Here is a 17,439-nt window from a genome sequence, read left to right as displayed (position 1 = left end):
CCCAGTGTCCAATGCAGTTCTAGGACCCTGGAAACCAATGCTTCTAATGCTGAATCAATGGATCAGACTTCTCAGTGCCAAAAATTAATTCACACTGCTCTTCATGACAGTTTATAACAAGAGATCATGGTCAGCCTCAGGCACTACATGCACCAATTATAGGTGTCCATGATGGATATGGTTCTGTTGTACTAGGTGCGCATCTTAAAGCTGCTGGGGGCTTTTTCTGGGACATACCATCCAGTAAAAATAGCCAAAGTGAAATCAAACAACTCAATTTTGAGAGAAAAAAACCTGCCTCGAACAGGAGACCAAGGTCCTCAACAGAGGCCTATACAAAACTGAGCACAAAAAAAAAAAAAGGAAAATTGAACATAGCTAAAAACTTATCTAAGGTGCTACCAGGAAAAAGTATCACATGACAGCAATAGGACTAGCAGAGAAAACTTACAAAAATCATTATCTCACAACCAACTGGCTCCATAGAAACATAAACATAAGAATAGCCATACTGGGTCAGACCAATGGTCCATCTAGCCCTGTATCCTGCTTCCAACAGTGGGCAATCCAGGTCACAAGTACCGATAGAAACCCAAATAGTAGCAAGATTCCATGCTACTAATCCCAGGTTCCAGGGTAAGCAGTGGCTTCCCCATGTCTATCTCAATAACAGACTATGAACTTTTCCTCTAGGTACTTGTCCAAACCTTTTTTAAACCCAGATACATTAACCAATGGTACCACATCCTCTGGCAACAAGCTCCAGAGCTTAACTATTTGTTGAGTGAAAAAATATTTCCTCCTATTTTGTTTTAAAAGTATTTTCATGTAACTTAATTGTGTGTCCCCTAGTCTTTGTACTTTTTGACAGAGTAAAATATGACAGCAGATAAAGACCAGATCTATTTGTCTATCTACATAATTTACAAATCTCAGCTATCCCTTCCATCCCCTTTAGAGATCCGCTCTGCTTGTCCCACATTTCCTTGACTTCAGACACACTCTGTCTCCACAATCTTCACTGAGAGGCCTTTTCCATGCATCCACCACCTTTTCAATAAAGAAATATTTCCTTAGTTAAGTCTATCCTCTTTCATGTTCATCTTATGCCCCCTCATTCTAGAACTACCTTTCAACTGAAAGATGCCTACCTCCTGGGCATTTATATCACAGAGGTATTTAAATGTCTCTTTTAATATCTACCCTCTCCCACCTTTCTTCCAAAGTATACATGTTTATTTATTTAAACCATTTATTGACTGCTAATTCCACAGTTCTAGGTGGTGTACATGGTTAAATACATAATAGGTATCATTATAACAAACAGCTCATTAAAACAAATATAAAACAGACAAAATAACTAACTCTAATAAACATAAAAACAGCTTATAAAAAAATCATTTGCACAGAATTAAAACACACCACAAGCCAAAAAACACCTAACTGCAATAAACCAGATTAAATAGGTAGGCCTTCAATAATTTTCTAAAATGTAGAACAGAATCAAAGCTATGAAGTTCAAAGGGCCGTGAGTTCCATAAACAGCCCTTTTCAACACAGACTATAGTGGACCAATAAACACCAAGTCTGATTTGTTTAAACAAAGGTATTTTTAACAGTAATTTCTCAGAAATTACTTTAGAAGTACCTTTGTTTAAACAAAGATCACTGACCATTTTAGTTGCTACCCTCTCTAGACTGACTCCTCTTTATATCTTTTTGAAGGAGCATTCTCCCGAATGGTACACAGTATTCTAAATGCAGTCATATCAGAGACTTACATAAAGGTACCATTACATCCGCCATTCCTCGCCCTACACACCCAAGCACCTTTATGGCTTTTGTCATTGTCTTTTCTACCTGTTTGGCCCCTTAAGAGCCTCAGATATAATCACCCCCAAGATGAAGACAGAGATGGTCCACAGCAGCAGGCGGAAAGTAGCATATATGCTCGGTGAAGTGACTCAAAGGTTTCTAGTAATTATTTGTTTAAGACATTCATATCCCACATTATCCCAAACAAGTTCAGGTTCAATGTAGCTAACAGGAAACAATTACTACAATACAATGTTGGCAAATGTGAGCAAACACAAGAAATGGGACAATCAAAAAAATAAAATTGCCTCTGTACAGTAACCAAAACAAGATACCTAACATGCTCAGGAACTAACAAGCACTAATTACCATGCTGGAGAAACTCCCACATGGGCTGCTCTGGTGACCGCCCATGCTGTAAAGACTTGCTAGCCTGCTTTTCATGGACAATTAATTTTACAAACATCTTGCATTTTCCATAGAAGACCCTGATATAATCTTCTCTGACTTCACCCTCAGGATAACCGCTATAGACAGAGTCATGGATTCCAGGGATCCTTGTTTTGAATCCTGATTCTATCAATAACTGTGTACTTGCACTATTTGGGAGTAATTTTATAAACCTTTTTCACATGTAAAACTCTGTTTGATGTGCATAAAAGGCCTCTTATAAAATCAGGTATGCCTACCTGTAGAATAGGTGTGCTCAGGGGACATAGAGTTGCACATTACAAGACTATTTTATAGAACACGCACACAGACTTGAGTACTTTACACAATCTAGGCACGATTTCTGCAGTATTTGTGCTAGTACTTTATAAAGACACAGAGGCACCCAGATGTCTTTATCAAATAAGTGCCTTCCTGCCATATTAACCCTATTATAAAATTATCCTCTTTATATACTAACACGTAACCTCGAGCTTGGAAGAACATAGTGGAACTGTTTATTTTCAATTGTAACTTGCTGAGTGATCCTTTCAGAACAATATGTGAAACATATTAAATCACAGCAAAACTCAGATCGCAGAATAAAACAATTTGTTGCTTAATAGCTGGTGAATCTTGTTCTGTTAAATTCAGTCCTACAGTAAGAGCATGTAGCTGGATTTTGAACTGTTGATATTCTTACCATTTTGTATTTGACCCTCAAGCTTTTAAATACTTTCTCTTCAGTGGGGGGGGGGGGAGGATGCTATTTCACTGCCGTTTATATCTGTTTTATTGCTCTGTTAGATTTTCAATAAAAATATTCAGTCCCACAGTAATAATATGATTGCTATGATAAATACCAGCCTGAGGGTTGGATGTTATCCCGGGTTCAGTAAAAGTCACCCAATTTTGGGCATGGATCCAAGATCCGCACTCAGACTAGTTAGTTAATAAGCCACTATCAATTATTGGCATTAATTGGCGCTAATTTAGATTTACACGCTATAGAACATCGGGGTTACTCGCCCTGGTTTCAGCAGGTGTAAATCCTAGTGCCCAGAGTTAGACGCTGGAATTCGCACTAAGCACTATTCTATAAAGAGCGCTCAGCCTGGAGAGTCTTTTGTAGATTAGCGCTTATCCCCGCATTCTATATATGGTGCCTAGATTCCGTGCGGAGATATGCGCATATCTTAATTGGAGGTACAAGATAATCAGCGTTTTTAAACAGCACTTAAGCAATAACTTGCACTAACTGGCGATAAATATAATTTATGCGTGGAAATCGCTAAGCGCATTCTATAAAGAACTGCCCCTAAATTGAAAAACGCACAGTTCAAAATAAATTTGCGTAGCTTAAAAGGGGCGTGTTTATGAACGTATTTATGGGTGTTTCATGGGCATTCCAAAATTTCCGCACATAATTACAGAATAAAGGTCAATGCACCTAAATCTATGCACACAGATTTACACCAGGTTTTTATTGGCGTAAATGAACACACATAGATTTAGGTGCTACGTTATCGACTAAGCGTATTCTATATACCACGCCTAAATTTGATAGAATATATTTAGTTCCGCGCAGATTTTTTAGGCGCCATGTATAGAATCTGGCCCTTAGTGTGGATTTTTCCCAGCGCCTAAATTTGAGCACCATTTACTGAACCTGGCCCTATATGCAAGTCTAAAGTTATTGCTATTAGTAATAATAATAAAAACAAACTTGGAGCTGACTGAGCTCTCATTTGGCAATCAAGCAAGATTTGAGAAATCTAATATTCTTGTCTTAAACTGCCCTGCATGTTTCAAATTGTGCATAGAAACAAGAAAAGTGAAGTTGTAAGAAAAACAAGGTAATCTCCTAGTGTTAACACACTACCCTGATATTCAGAAATTAGGTAAGCACTTCCCATATGGGGCAGGTCTCTCGTCTGATAAGTGAACTCTAGCTGTTGATTGGATGGTCCACTGCAGAGAACAATAGATAGAATGTTGTTTGGAGGAATCACATGACCTAATCACAACAAACAAGTATATTAGCAGAAAGCATCAAACACTTCATTCTATGTTTAGTTTTAAAAGTCTAACAGTAATTCCCCCCATCCCTTCTGCTTCCAGCCTGCCCTAAATTTAGTTTCCTATAATATTAAAGATGCCTGAGCCAACTTTATGTCTGGTTTGTGGGACTAATCTCGCAATTTTTTGTGTGGTGACCACAAATGTAGTAGATGTTTTCCTGAGTAGTGGCCGTCAGTGGTACAAATAGATGTAGTCTGGTTGATAAAACAGATCATCCTAAATGTGAACAGTTACAGTATACAGATCATCTTGTATATAAATATAGCAATGTTATTTGTGAAAGCTTAAATAGATAGAAGTGGCTGATCACTGACAGCCACACTCTAGAAACAGCATGGTTTTGCATCCCACAGTGATGATCAGCTGTAATTAACACTCTGAGCTCAGTCTGGGGACAGGCAGGGAAGCTGCAGTCATTGCAAGGATTTCAGTATAAAGCAAGATAAAATTGCTAAAAATGAAATCTGATTATTCCAGCACATGACCTACGGCACCTCCCCCATTTTTACACAAGGTAAAAGTCACTCACCACAGGCAAACTCCACAATTCTTTCAGCACTGACACCAGTAGACAACAACAACTGCTCTTTAAAATCAGACACCTGAAAAGACACAGGAAAACGGCAGTGGGGTGTAGCATCAGGTAGTTGAAAAGCTCTTGGAAGCATAGTTCCTAGAGGTCATTATGGTGCTGTAGAATTGCTGGAGCCCCACTTCCTCTGCAACAGGAATAACATTGAGGCCAATACTCAAATAATAAAGAATTTTAGAATTTTGTTACTGTATGTAGGATTTTTAAATGTTTACAGTAATCCAGTCATCCCTGCTTCCCTTAGATCAGAGAGATCCTATAAGAAATTTAAGGCTTCTTTTACTAAACCAAGCTAGCAATTCCTGTGCGGCAAATGAGAGGAAGCATATTCAATTCCTATGGGCTTCCTCTCATTTGCCACACAGGGAAACACTAGTGTGGTTTAGTAAAAGAGGCCCATAGAGTCTTACTGAAAGCTCATCTATTTTTCCTTGGTCTTTCCAAGTGCATGGGTAAGTTAGCAGCCCTATAGGCAGAATCCTGCTCCCCCCCTTTTTTTTTTTTTGCTTATTTTCTTCTCCCTTCTTCCTGTCTTCTGATGGGTCCATGTACTTTGATTTTATTCTATTAGGCTTTCCTATTACCAATGGATTTCTTGCCATTCTCTCTTTTTACTTAATATTTGTACACTGCTTTGATTTTATTGTGAAAAGCGATATATCAAGAGCATAACAAACACACACTATATAAAAATACTACTGCTTCTAATAATCCTCCTGTCAAGACTTAATGAATTTGGGAAAAGAAACCAGATGTCAAGAAAGACATTGATGGAAACAACTTGAAAATCACTGCCATATAAGAAGCAGCAGTGCCCCCCTGTGGCCAGAGAAGCTCAGAACCATTTCAATTCTCCTGGTATACAGTGGGGGAAATAAGTATTTGATCCCTTGCTGATTTTGTAAGTTTGCCCACTGACAAAGACATGAGCAGCCCATAATTGAAGGGTAGGTTATTGGTAACAGTGAGAGATAGCACATCACAAATTAAATCCGGAAAATCACATTGTGGAAAGTATATGAATTTATTTGCATTCTGCAGAGGGAAATAAGTATTTAATCCCTCTGGCAAACAAGACCTAATACTTGGTGGCAAAACCCTTGTTGGCAAGCACAGCGGTCAGACGTCTTCTGTAGTTGATGATGAGGTTTGCACACATGTCAGGAGGAATTTTGGTCCACTCCTCTTTGCAGATCATCTCTAAATCATTAAGAGTTCTGGGCTGTCGCTTGGCAACTCGCAGCTTCAGCTCCCTCCATAAGTTTTCAATGGGATTAAGGTCTGGTGACTGGCTAGGCCACTCCATGACCCTAATGTGCTTCTTCCTGAGCCACTCCTTTGTTGCCTTGGCTGTATGTTTTGGGTCATTGTCGTGCTGGAAGACCCAGCCACGACCCATTTTTAAGGCCCTGGCGGAGGGAAGGAGGTTGTCACTCAGAATTGTACGGTACATGGCCCCATCCATTCTCCCATTGATGCGGTGAAGTAGTCCTGTGCCCTTAGCAGAGAAACACCCCAAAACATAACATTTCCACCTCCATGCTTGACAGTGGGGACGGTGTTCTTTGGGTCATAGGCAGCATTTCTCTTCCTCCAAACACGGCGAGTTGAGTTCATGCCAAAGAGCTCAATTTTTGTCTCATCTGACCACAGCACCTTCTCCCAATCACTCTCGGCATCATCCAGGTGTTCACTGGCAAACTTCAGACGGGCCGTCACATGTGCCTTCCGGAGCAGGGGGACCTTGCGGGCACTGCAGGATTGCAATCCGTTATGTCGTAATGTGTTACCAATGGTTTTCGTGGTGACAGTGGTCCCAGCTGCCTTGAGATCATTGACAAGTTCCCCCCTTGTAGTTGTAGGCTGATTTCTAACCTTCCTCATGATCAAGGATACCCCACGAGGTGAGATTTTGCGTGGAGCCCCAGATCTTTGTCGATTGACAGTCATTTTGTACTTCTTCCATTTTCTTACTATGGCACCAACAGTTGTCTCCTTCTCGCCCAGCGTCTTACTGATGGTTTTGTAGCCCATTCCAGCCTTGTGCAGGTGTATGATCTTGTCCCTGACATCCTTAGACAGCTCCTTGCTCTTGGCCATTTTGTAGAGGTTAGAGTCTGACTGATTCACTGAGTCTGTGGACAGGTGTCTTTCATACAGGTGACCATTGCCGACAGCTGTCTGTCATGCAGGTAACGAGTTGATTTGGAGCATCTACCTGGTCTGTAGGGGCCAGATCTCTTACTGGTTGGTGGGGGATCAAATACTTATTTCCCTCTGCAGAATGCAAATAAATTCATATACTTTCCACAATGTGATTTTCCGGATTTAATTTGTGATGTGCTATCTCTCACTGTTACCAATAACCTACCCTTCAATTATGGGCTGCTCATGTCTTTGTCAGTGGGCAAACTTACAAAATCAGCAAGGGATCAAATACTTATTTCCCCCACTGTATATAAATGATTGCAACCAAAAATCCTTCTGTTCCAATTACACTACTTCAGTGCTAGTATCTCCCATTTCTGCCATATAGAGGAAATGCTCCAATATCAGTTGTGCATTATTTTCTGTCTGAATTTAAATATAACCATGAATTTGATTCCAAAGTGCCATTCATGCACACTTAATATAGTAATTAGATTCTCCTAAAATAGGCTTGTCCAAGTTCAGTCCTCAAGGACTGCAAATAGGTGTTTTCAGGATATCCCTAATGAATATGCACATTTATTGGGGATACCCTGAAAACGTGTCCACTATATCCATTGTATACAGATCTCTCTCATGAATATTCATTAGGGGCAGGGCTCAACAAACCTCAGGCACCAGGTCTCCAAGGTGCCTAAAAAAACCTGACCTTGAGCCTAGGTTTTGCACCCAAGCCTAAAGCGAAGATACTTACCTGTAGCAGGTATTCTCTGAGGACAGCAGGCTGATTGTTCTCACACATGGGTCGACATCCGCGTTGGCCCTGGAAATAGCAGATTTTTCCCCAGCAAAAATAAGTTTTGCCAGAATCTTCTGGCACGCGAGCAGCGCGCACCGCGCATGCATGGACGACTTCCCACCTGTCACGCAAGCGTGTCCCTTCAGTTAAGTTAAAAAGCAAACAAATAAACTAACAACAACTCCAAAGGGGAGGACAGCGGGTTTGTGAGAACAATCAGCCTGCTGTCCTCGGAGAATACCTGCTACATGTGGGGTATCCCTAGCATTCAGGCTCACTCAAAACAATGAACATTGGTCAATTGGGCCTCGTAATGGCGACGACATAACATAGATTGACCTGAAACTATAAACAACTAACTGAGAGTACAGCCTGAAACAGAACAAAAATGGGTCTAGGGGGATGGAGTTGGATTCTAAACCCCAAACAGATTCTGTAGCACTGACTGCCCAAACCGACTGATCCCCACATGTCTAAGGGGTAATTATAAAGGGGAAAATTACCTGAACAAATTTGGTAGATGGATTATATAGGACCTTTACCTAATTTGCAAGGATGTCAATATGTGTGCACAGCAGTAGATACTTATTTTAGATATGTAATTACATATCCTTGCAGACAACACTATTAAATGTAAAGTGATGCACTTAGGGAGTAGAAATCCAAGGGAGGCGTATGTGTTAGGTGGGGAGAGCCTGATAGACACGGACGGGGAGAGGGATCTTGGGGTGATAGTATCTGAGGACCTGAAGGCGATGAAACAGTGCGACAAGGCGGTGGCCGTAGCGAGAAGGTTGCTAGGCTGTATAGAGAGAGGTGTGACCAGCAGAAGATAGGAGGTTTTAATGCCCCTGTATAAGACGTTGGTGAGGCCCCACCTGGAGTATTGTGTTCAGTTTTGGAGGCCGTACCTTGCGAAGAATGTTAAAAAAATGGAAGCAGTGCAAAGAAAAGCTACGAGGATGGTATGGGAGGTGCGTTCCAAGACGTATGAAGAGAGACTTGCTGACCTGAACATGTATACTCTGGAGGAAAGGAGGAACAGGGGTGATATGATACAGACGTTCAAATATTTGAAAGGTATTAATCCGCAAACGAATCTTTTCCGGAGATGGGAAGGCGGTAGAACGAGAGGACATGAAATGAGATTGAAGGGGGGCAGACTCAGGAAAGATGTCAGGAAGTATTTCTTCACGGAGAGGGTGGTGAACGCTTGGAATGCCCTCCCGCGGGAGGTGGTGGACATGAAAACGGTAACGGAATTCAAACATGCGTGGGATAGCCATAAAGGAATCCTGTGCAGAAGGAATGGATCCACAGAAGCTTAGCTGAAATTGGGTGGCGGGGGGAAGAGGGGTTGGTGGTTGAGAGGCTAGGATAGGGGAGGGCAGACTTATACGGGGACTGTGCCAGAGCCGGTGATGGGAGGCGGGACTGGTGGTTGGGAGGCGGGAAATACTGCTGGACAGACTTATACGGTCTGTACCCTGAAAAAGACAGGTACAAATCAAGGTAAGGTATACACATATGAGTTTATCGTGGGCAGACTAGATGGACCGTGCAGGTCTTTTTCTGCCGTCATCTACTATGTTACTATGTTACTATGTAAATAAACTTTAGAACTGATAATGTTTCCATTTTGAAGGTTAATTAGTATAACAATATGCCTTAAGTCATAATATAACCTTATCTTGATCCTCCGATCTGGGCAAGAAGAATTAACTTATGTCCCTCCAAGCAAGTGTTATCTTAGAGAATAACTGATCTGTTTATATGCTTTAGTCATAGATCCTAGTAACGATCAGTGTAATCCTTCTTCTTATGGTGACTTTGGGTATGGCTATTACCCCTGGTGGACATTTATGACTCACTGCTGAGAGTCAGGGCAAGCTGATTGGGAGATGGAAGAATCATAGTGAAATCTGACAACAAGATAATTACACATGTTCAGCTTACTAGATGTGTCCTGTGGCAACTATCAAATATGGAAAGGAATCCTGCCACACAAATGAGTTTAATATGACTTGCACAAGTCAGAGACAGACAACACAGCATTGATGACCCAAAAATGCAGACATTGTTGACATTTACACCACAAATGTGTTATTAAGCACATGTTTACATTCTTCTTGTGTGAACACTACACCTATGAAGACCTGTGTAAATACTGTAGTACCCTCAATTGCCTAGATATAGAATAAAATGAACTTGGTATGATATATTGCAAGGAGCTTTTGGTACAAGTGTAGAGATAACAAATGCTATTGATGCTGAAACTTTAGCCTAAGCAAAATGTATCAGAACTGACATTAATCAGCTTATTATTTTGCAATATGATAAAGTTGTTTTTGATTATACTCAGTTTACAAGTAGAAATTAATATAGCATAATTTACTACATGCATGTTGTAATATTTATTTGCCCTTATACAAAGGACTAAGGCTCAAGATGACTAACTCTGAACACTTGTGAAGGTGAATTTCACCGGTGAATTCCTTCCATAACTTGATTAATAACTTCAAATACTGCCTTGTGCACTGACCTCTTTTGTTCTGGGCAAATTGTGTAGTTTAATATAACTAAGCAGCAGTGGCGTACCTAGGGTAGTTGACACCCGGGACTGGTCATTTTTTAACACCCCCCTCCAAAATCCAGTACTAGGCATGCCAAGAATACAAAACACTCAGGACCTATAGAGCAATTCTACCATACCATAAGCAGTCACTTCTACGAGTCACACAAGGAAAAGGAAAGCACCTTAAAACCTACAGTGAGCACTAGAACATCAATTCACCTATTGTAAAACGAAATTAGACAGAATAGTACAGATCGTCGATCCTGCACAGTCAATGCCAACTGAAAGCCATGTCTTTTTCACAAACACAGATACACCCTAATCCACTCTAGAATAAGTAATAATAAACTTTCTATTTAGATAAAAATTAAACTGAACCCCCAAGATGCCAGACTCTGCATACAATGCAACACCACAGAAACAGAAAATGTCCCCTAGTACTGTGCAAAATATAAAGACAGCAGATGTAAATTTGAAAAAACTAACAAGTACCAATCACCACTTTACAAATTAACAAATAGAAATAAAACAAATATAGAAAATATAATAATACCATTTTATTAGACTAATACATTTAGCTTTCAGAGGCCAAAACCTCCGTCCTCAGGTCAATACAGTATAGTGCTGTTACAGTATCCTATCCTGACCTGAGGAAGGGGGGGGGGGGGGTTGTTCTCTGAAAGTTAGTCAAAATGTATTAAAATTAGTCCAATAAAAAGACTAACTTGTTTACATGTTCTATTATAAACATTTATTAATACAGCTACAATACTACTTTATCCTAAAGCAAAAAAAATATATATATATATATTTCATTTACAGTTTGTTGTCTCTGGTTTCTGCTTTCCTCATCTTCTTTTCACTGTCTTCCTTCCATCCAGCATCTGTCTTCGTTCTCTCTCTGCCATCCAGTGTCTGCCCTCTCTGCTGTCCCCTCCATCCAATGTCTGCCCTCTCTCCCTGCCCCTTCCATCCACATCTGCCCTCTATCCCTGCCCCTTCCATCCACCATCTGCCCTCTCTCTCTCCCCCTTCCATTCACTGTCTGCCCTATGCCCCTTCAATCCACCATTTGCCCTCCCTCTCCCATCCGTCCAGGGTCTGCCCTCCCTCTCGCCCCCCCTTCCATCCAGGATCTGTCCCCTCTCTCTGCCCCTTTTTTTCAGCCCCCAGTTCCAGCCCCCTTATCCCACCTGCCCCTAGTTCTAGCCCCAGCCCACATCTCCCACATGCCCCCCCTTTTCAGCCCCACTATCCTACCAGTCCCCAGTTTCAGCCCCAGCCCTTTTCTCCCACCAGTCCCGAGCTTCAGCCCCCAGCCACTTCTCCCTGTCCCCTTTTCAGCCCCCAGTTTCAGCCCCAGTCCTGAGCTTCAGCCCCAGCCACTTCTCCCTGTCTCCTTTTCAGCCCCCAGTCCTCACAGTTTCAGCCCCTGCCCCTTTTCAGCACCCAGTCCCAGTACTAGCCCCCTTATCCCACCTACCCTCTTTTTCAGCCCCCTGTTCCAGCCCCTTTCATCCAAATGCCTTGCATTAGGGCCCCCTTTTTCAGCCCCAGACCCTTTCTCCCACCTGACCCAGGCATGCCCCATTTTCCCTCTTGGCCCCTTCTCAGACCCCAGTTCCAGTCCCCTTCTCCCACCTGAGAACCCACTCCACAGCCCCCCTTTTCCCATCTGAGAGAGCCCCCACCCCACCCCAGTCCCCTTCTCCCATCTGAGAACCCCCTCCCCAGCCCCCCCTTCTCCCATCTGAGAGCCCCCACCTCCCTCCCTCCCCTTCTCCCATCTGTGTCAGTAAAGCAGGCTGTAAAACCAGGTCAGAACAACAAGGTACCCTGTTTCGGCACTGCAAGTGCCTTCTTCAGTAGTCTTCATTGTTTTATCCACAAAATGTACCGGATACAGTCAATAAGGAGGATACGTGCTGGTCTTCAAAAAGACCTTTTTAAAGTCGTAAGGATTCTGATGTGAATGCTGCTTTTGCGCTATGGAAAGCAGCATTCACATCAGAATCCTTACGACTTTAAAAAGGTCTTTTTTAAGACCACCATGCATCCTCCTTAGTGACTCTATCCGGTACGTTTTTGAAGAGCCTAGTTCCGTTCCCACTCCCCTTCCTTGCTCCTGAGAATTTTTGTGGGAATCCATTGTTCTTTGTCCACTCCGGTGGCCTTCCTTTCTCTGACTTTTAGTCGATGACAGCATTTCTGTCCTTGGCTCCTCCTCCGTCTCTAACTTAAATGGGATGGCAGAAGCCATCTCGCTAACAAAACTAGTGAAAGAGACCCTCAGGTGAAGATTTATGTCTCTTTTGAGGTGGGGATCCCATAAGACTTCTCCTTCAAGAAGTAGTGTGGTCCTCCTCTGAGTCTCATGAACAGTCTTACTCAGACTCTTCACCATACTCAGGCCTGGCTAAATGAGTCTGTGCATGTCTCGGCTCAGTGAACCATGTCAAAAACCCGAAGAGCACCGAGGTACAGTCCTACTCTCCAATTCTGGGGAACATTCCTCCCCTGACATGAAAAGCGGTACTGTATGTGTCGATGTAGACACCCTTTGAGGTGCCGACGTTGAGGATCTCTGAACAGGAAAGGGCTGAACCACAGGAAGAACCTGGGGCTGAGCTGCACGAAGAACCTGGGGCTCAGTCACAACTGGTGCAAATGCCCTCAACGCTTGAGCAGTTTGCAGCTGCAGAATCTGCACCAACTCCTTGCCGAGCATGGCACAGAAACTCACATCAAAGGAAGCCATCAGCAAAGGCGGGGGAGCCAGGAGATAGGCAGCCTGAGAAAGCATCAGTGTCAAACTAGTAGTGGGGACCTGGCTGTCTGGAGACTTGCACACCAGCATCTCTTTCAAAGAGGGAGAGCACTACCCCCAGTGCCAATGCTTCTTGGGTACCAGTGATGCTCCTAGCACCATGAGTCGATGAGGACCAATGCTTGTACTCCTTGGGCTTTCCCCGAAGCTCAGCATCACGGTCCTTCAGTGCCGACGAGGAAAACATTGAACCCGTACATGTCCTCAGTCCCGGGGCCTACTCTCAGTGCCCAATGTTGAGAGAGGTGAAGACCTTCTCGATGCTGGTGCACTCCCAGTGGATGCTGAAATCTTGGCAGCCATCAAGGCCAATGTTTCTGATGCCGATGACAACAGGTCCTCAAAGAGCCAAAACATTTCTTTTGCCGTGCCCTCTGTGTCCTCAACTGCATTTCTAAACAGAGAGAACAAGAGTTAGGCTCATTGTCAGGCCCAAGACATCCAATGTATCAACAGTGCAGATCCATCACAGAAATCAGCCAATTACATTGGGCGCACCTCCTGAAACCATTGGGCTCACCTCTTGAAGCCATTGGGGAACTTGGAGGACTTCTGGGACATCAAGAAAAGAATCGCAACCAATTTAAACTCCTCTTTTGGTTCGGGGCAGCGCTCAAATTGAGGTTTGTGCTCCGACCTAAATGGGCTTAGTGGCTCGTGAAAATTTTAAAAACTAGCTAATATAAAGGGGAAAAGAAGAATAAAAAATAATAACCCAAAAAAGCAAAAATACCCACGTGGGAAGGCACCGTGAAAGAGAAAGATACATGCAGTGTGAGAACACAAAACATGTCCTCCTTGATCTGTGGGGAAAAATGAGACTGAGGTACCCGTGCTCATGCGACGGGCAAGAAGGCGCCAGCGAATGCACAGTGGGACACTACTAGAAAATTCTCAGTCTTGCTAGCCAGCATCCGCACCGGGCTCCATTGGATGACATCACCCAGCTGTGAAAATACGAAGGCCTTCTTCTCCTATGAGAATCTTGGTTCCTCTTTCCTATGTGTACTGCATGATATCTGGTACTTACAAATGGGGATAGTGTGTCAAATGTGCGAGTGGGTGCCCACCTGGGCAGCAGTGACCAAACAGTTTGGTTTGATATAACAGCTGAAGTTGGGGACAGCCACTCAAAACAAAGTCCTAGACTTCAAGCATGCTGACTTTAGTAAAATGGGGGAATACCTGAGGAAGGAGCTGATGGGCTGGGGGAACATACGAGAAGTGGAAGGGCAGTGGTCCATGCTGAAAGAAGCTATAAATATGGCCACAAACCTTTATGTAAGGAGAGTACATAAAAGCAAGAGAAAAAGGAAACTGATATGGTTCTCCAAGCAAGTGGCTGAGAAAATAAAGGTTAAAGAGTTGGTGTTTATGAAATACAGAAAAACTCAAGAAAAGGAACATGGAGAGGAATACCGGATGAAACTGAAAGAAGCCAAGAGAGGGATACATCTGGCGAAAGTGCAAGCGGAAGAACAAATGGCTAGAAATGCAAAGAGGGGTGACAAAAATTTCTTCAGGTATATTAGTGAAAGGAGGAAGACTAAAAATGAGACTGAAAGATGCTGAAAGATACTGCAAACCGCTATGTGGATAATGATGAAGGAAAAGCAAATTTGCTAAACGAATACTTTTGTTCTGTTTTCACTGAAGAAAATCCTGGAGAAGGACTTCGATTGACTGACAAAAGTACATATGAGAATGGAGCAGATATAGCATCGTTCACGAAAGCGAGTGTGTATAAACAACTTCAAAATCTAAAGGTGGACAAAGCCATGGGACCGGACGGGATCCACCCCAGGATATTGAGGGAGCTCAAAGAAGTTCTGGCGGGTCCTCTTAAAGATTTGTTTAATAAATCCTTGGAGATGGGAGAGGTTCCGTGGGATTGGAGAACAGCGGATGTGGCCCCTCTTCACAAAAGTTGTGATAGGGAAGAAGCTGGAAACTACAGGCCGGTAAGCCTCACTTCGGTTATTGGAAAAGTAATGGAAACGATGTTCAATGAAATGATAGTGAATTTCCTGGAAGCCAATAAGTTGCAAGATCCGAGACAACATGGTTTTACCAAAGGTAACGTGCCAAACGAATCTCACTGAATTCTTTGACTGGGTGACCGGAGAACTGAATCAGGAACATGCTATAGATGTAATCTACTTAGATTTCAGCAAAGCTTTTGACACAGTTCCCCACAGGAGGCTCTTGAATAAACTTGACAGGCTGAAGATGTGACCCAACGTGGTGAACTGGATTAGGAACTGGTTGTCGGACAGACGCCAGAGGGTGGTGGTAAATGGAATTCACTCGGATGAGGAAAAGGTGAGTAGTAGAGTTCCTCAGGGATCAGTGCTGGAGCAGATTCTGTTCAATATACTTGTGAGTGACATTGCCGAAGGGTTAGAAGGTAAAGTTTGCCTTTTTGCAGATGACACCAAGATTTGTAACAGAGTGGATACCCCGGAGGGAATGGAGAACATGAAAAAAGATCTGCAGAAGCTAGAAGAATGGTCTAATGTTTGGCAATTAAAATTCAATGTGAAGAAATGCAAAGTGATGCCCTTAGGGAGTAGAAATCCACAGGAGACATATGTGCTAGGCGGTGAGAGTCTGATATCAACAGACGGGGAGAGGGATCTTGGGGTGATAGTATCTGAGGATCTGAAGGCGACGAAACAGTGTGACAAGGTGGTGGCCGTAGCCAGAAGGTTGCTAGGCTGTATAGACAGAAGTGTGGCCAGCAGAAGAAAGGAGGTGTTGATGCCCCTGTACAAGTCGTTGGTGAGGCCCCACCTGGAGTATTGTGTTCAGTTTTGGAGGCCGTATCTTGCTAAGGATGTAAAAAAAAATTGAAGCTGTGCAAAGAAAAGCTACAAAAATTATATGGAATTTGTGTTACAAAACGTATGAGGAGAGACTTGCTGACCTGAACATGTCTACCCTGGAGGAAAAGAGAAACAGGGGTGATATGATACAGACGTTCAAATATTTGAAAGGTATTAATCTGCAAATGAACCTGTTCCGGAAATGGGAAAGCGGTAGAACTAGAGGACATGAAATGAGGTTGAAGGGGTAGACTCAAGAAAAATGTCAGGAAGTATTTTTTCACGGAGAGAGTGGTGGATACTTGAAATGCTCTCCCGCGGGAGGTGCTGGAGATGAAAACAGTAACGGAATTCAAAAATGCGTAGGATAAACATAAAGGAATCCTGTTCAGAAGGAATAGATCCTCAGAAGCTTAGTGGAGATTGGGTGGCAGCATCGGTGGTTGGGAGGCGGGGCTAGTACTGGGCAGACTTCTACAGTGTGTGCCCTGAAAATGGTAGATACAAATCAAGGTCAGGTATACATATAAAGTAGCGCATATGAGTTTATCTTGTTGGGCAGACTGGATGGACTGTACAGGTCTTTTTCTACTGTCACCTGCTATTTGCTATGTACTATTATTTCTTTTGGTGTTGGCTTGAGTAAGTTTTTACCTTATGATGTTTCCTAAAATCTATTTCTAGTTTACTTGTCAAAGTGTAATCTTTGATTGTATAATTTTAAATGCAAATACAATTTTTTTTTTAAAAAGGACACTACAGAGGGCACTATGCACTACATCCAACTTTCTTGCTTCACTGCTTTCTGGAATACAACATGATTACCTGACAACAGAACTGACTTTTCCATTAATGCAGCTATAAGACATCACTCCTAAGACCATAAAACCTTTGAAGAAAGGACGCTAATGAATGATCATTGCATTTATGTTGTCTATTGAAGCTGCATTCACTTTGCTGTGTTTCATCAGTCATAATTATAGACATGATGTTATGAGCTTGACGTTCATTTACGTTTCTGATTTACTACTGTTATATTTATCTGCTAATATAGTTAGTGTTAATGTTTACATGTATTAGTGTTTCACCTGTTCACATATTTGATTCAATTCATTTATTGTTGCATTAGCTTTGTATTCAATAGCCATTGTGTCATTTGGTTTTAGCATATACGATAATGAACTAGTTAATTTTTAAGATGATAGGTGCTCCATTGTTGCTTCTTTCACCTTAAAAGGGTAGGGATTGTCAGAGTTTAATGTGTATCACAGACCTTTGTCTGACCAAGCCAGATTCCAAGGCCTGCAACATCACATAGATTCTCTGTGCTAAAGACTGTTACCATAC

The 17,439-nt window shown here is 42.5% G+C and overlaps 1 protein-coding gene across 1 annotated transcript in view; it reads right to left on the bottom strand.

Moving 5' to 3' along the window:
* LOC115459329 (ATP-dependent DNA helicase DDX11-like) overlaps nucleotides 1–17,439 on the bottom strand; it is a gene marked incomplete at its 5' end in the record, with an annotated part of 77,502 nt that overhangs the window by 15,203 nt on the left and 44,860 nt on the right. Inside the window, 2 exons of the mRNA XM_030189169.1 lie at nucleotides 4,158–4,261; nucleotides 4,856–4,928. Coding sequence (XP_030045029.1) covers nucleotides 4,158–4,261; nucleotides 4,856–4,928 — 177 coding nt within the window. The remainder of the gene's footprint in view (nucleotides 1–4,157; nucleotides 4,262–4,855; nucleotides 4,929–17,439) is intronic.

Source organism: Microcaecilia unicolor, unplaced genomic scaffold, assembly GCF_901765095.1.
Source record: "Microcaecilia unicolor unplaced genomic scaffold, aMicUni1.1, whole genome shotgun sequence".
NCBI lineage: Eukaryota > Metazoa > Chordata > Amphibia > Gymnophiona > Siphonopidae > Microcaecilia > Microcaecilia unicolor.
This window is presented reverse-complemented; position numbering and strand designations above follow the sequence as displayed.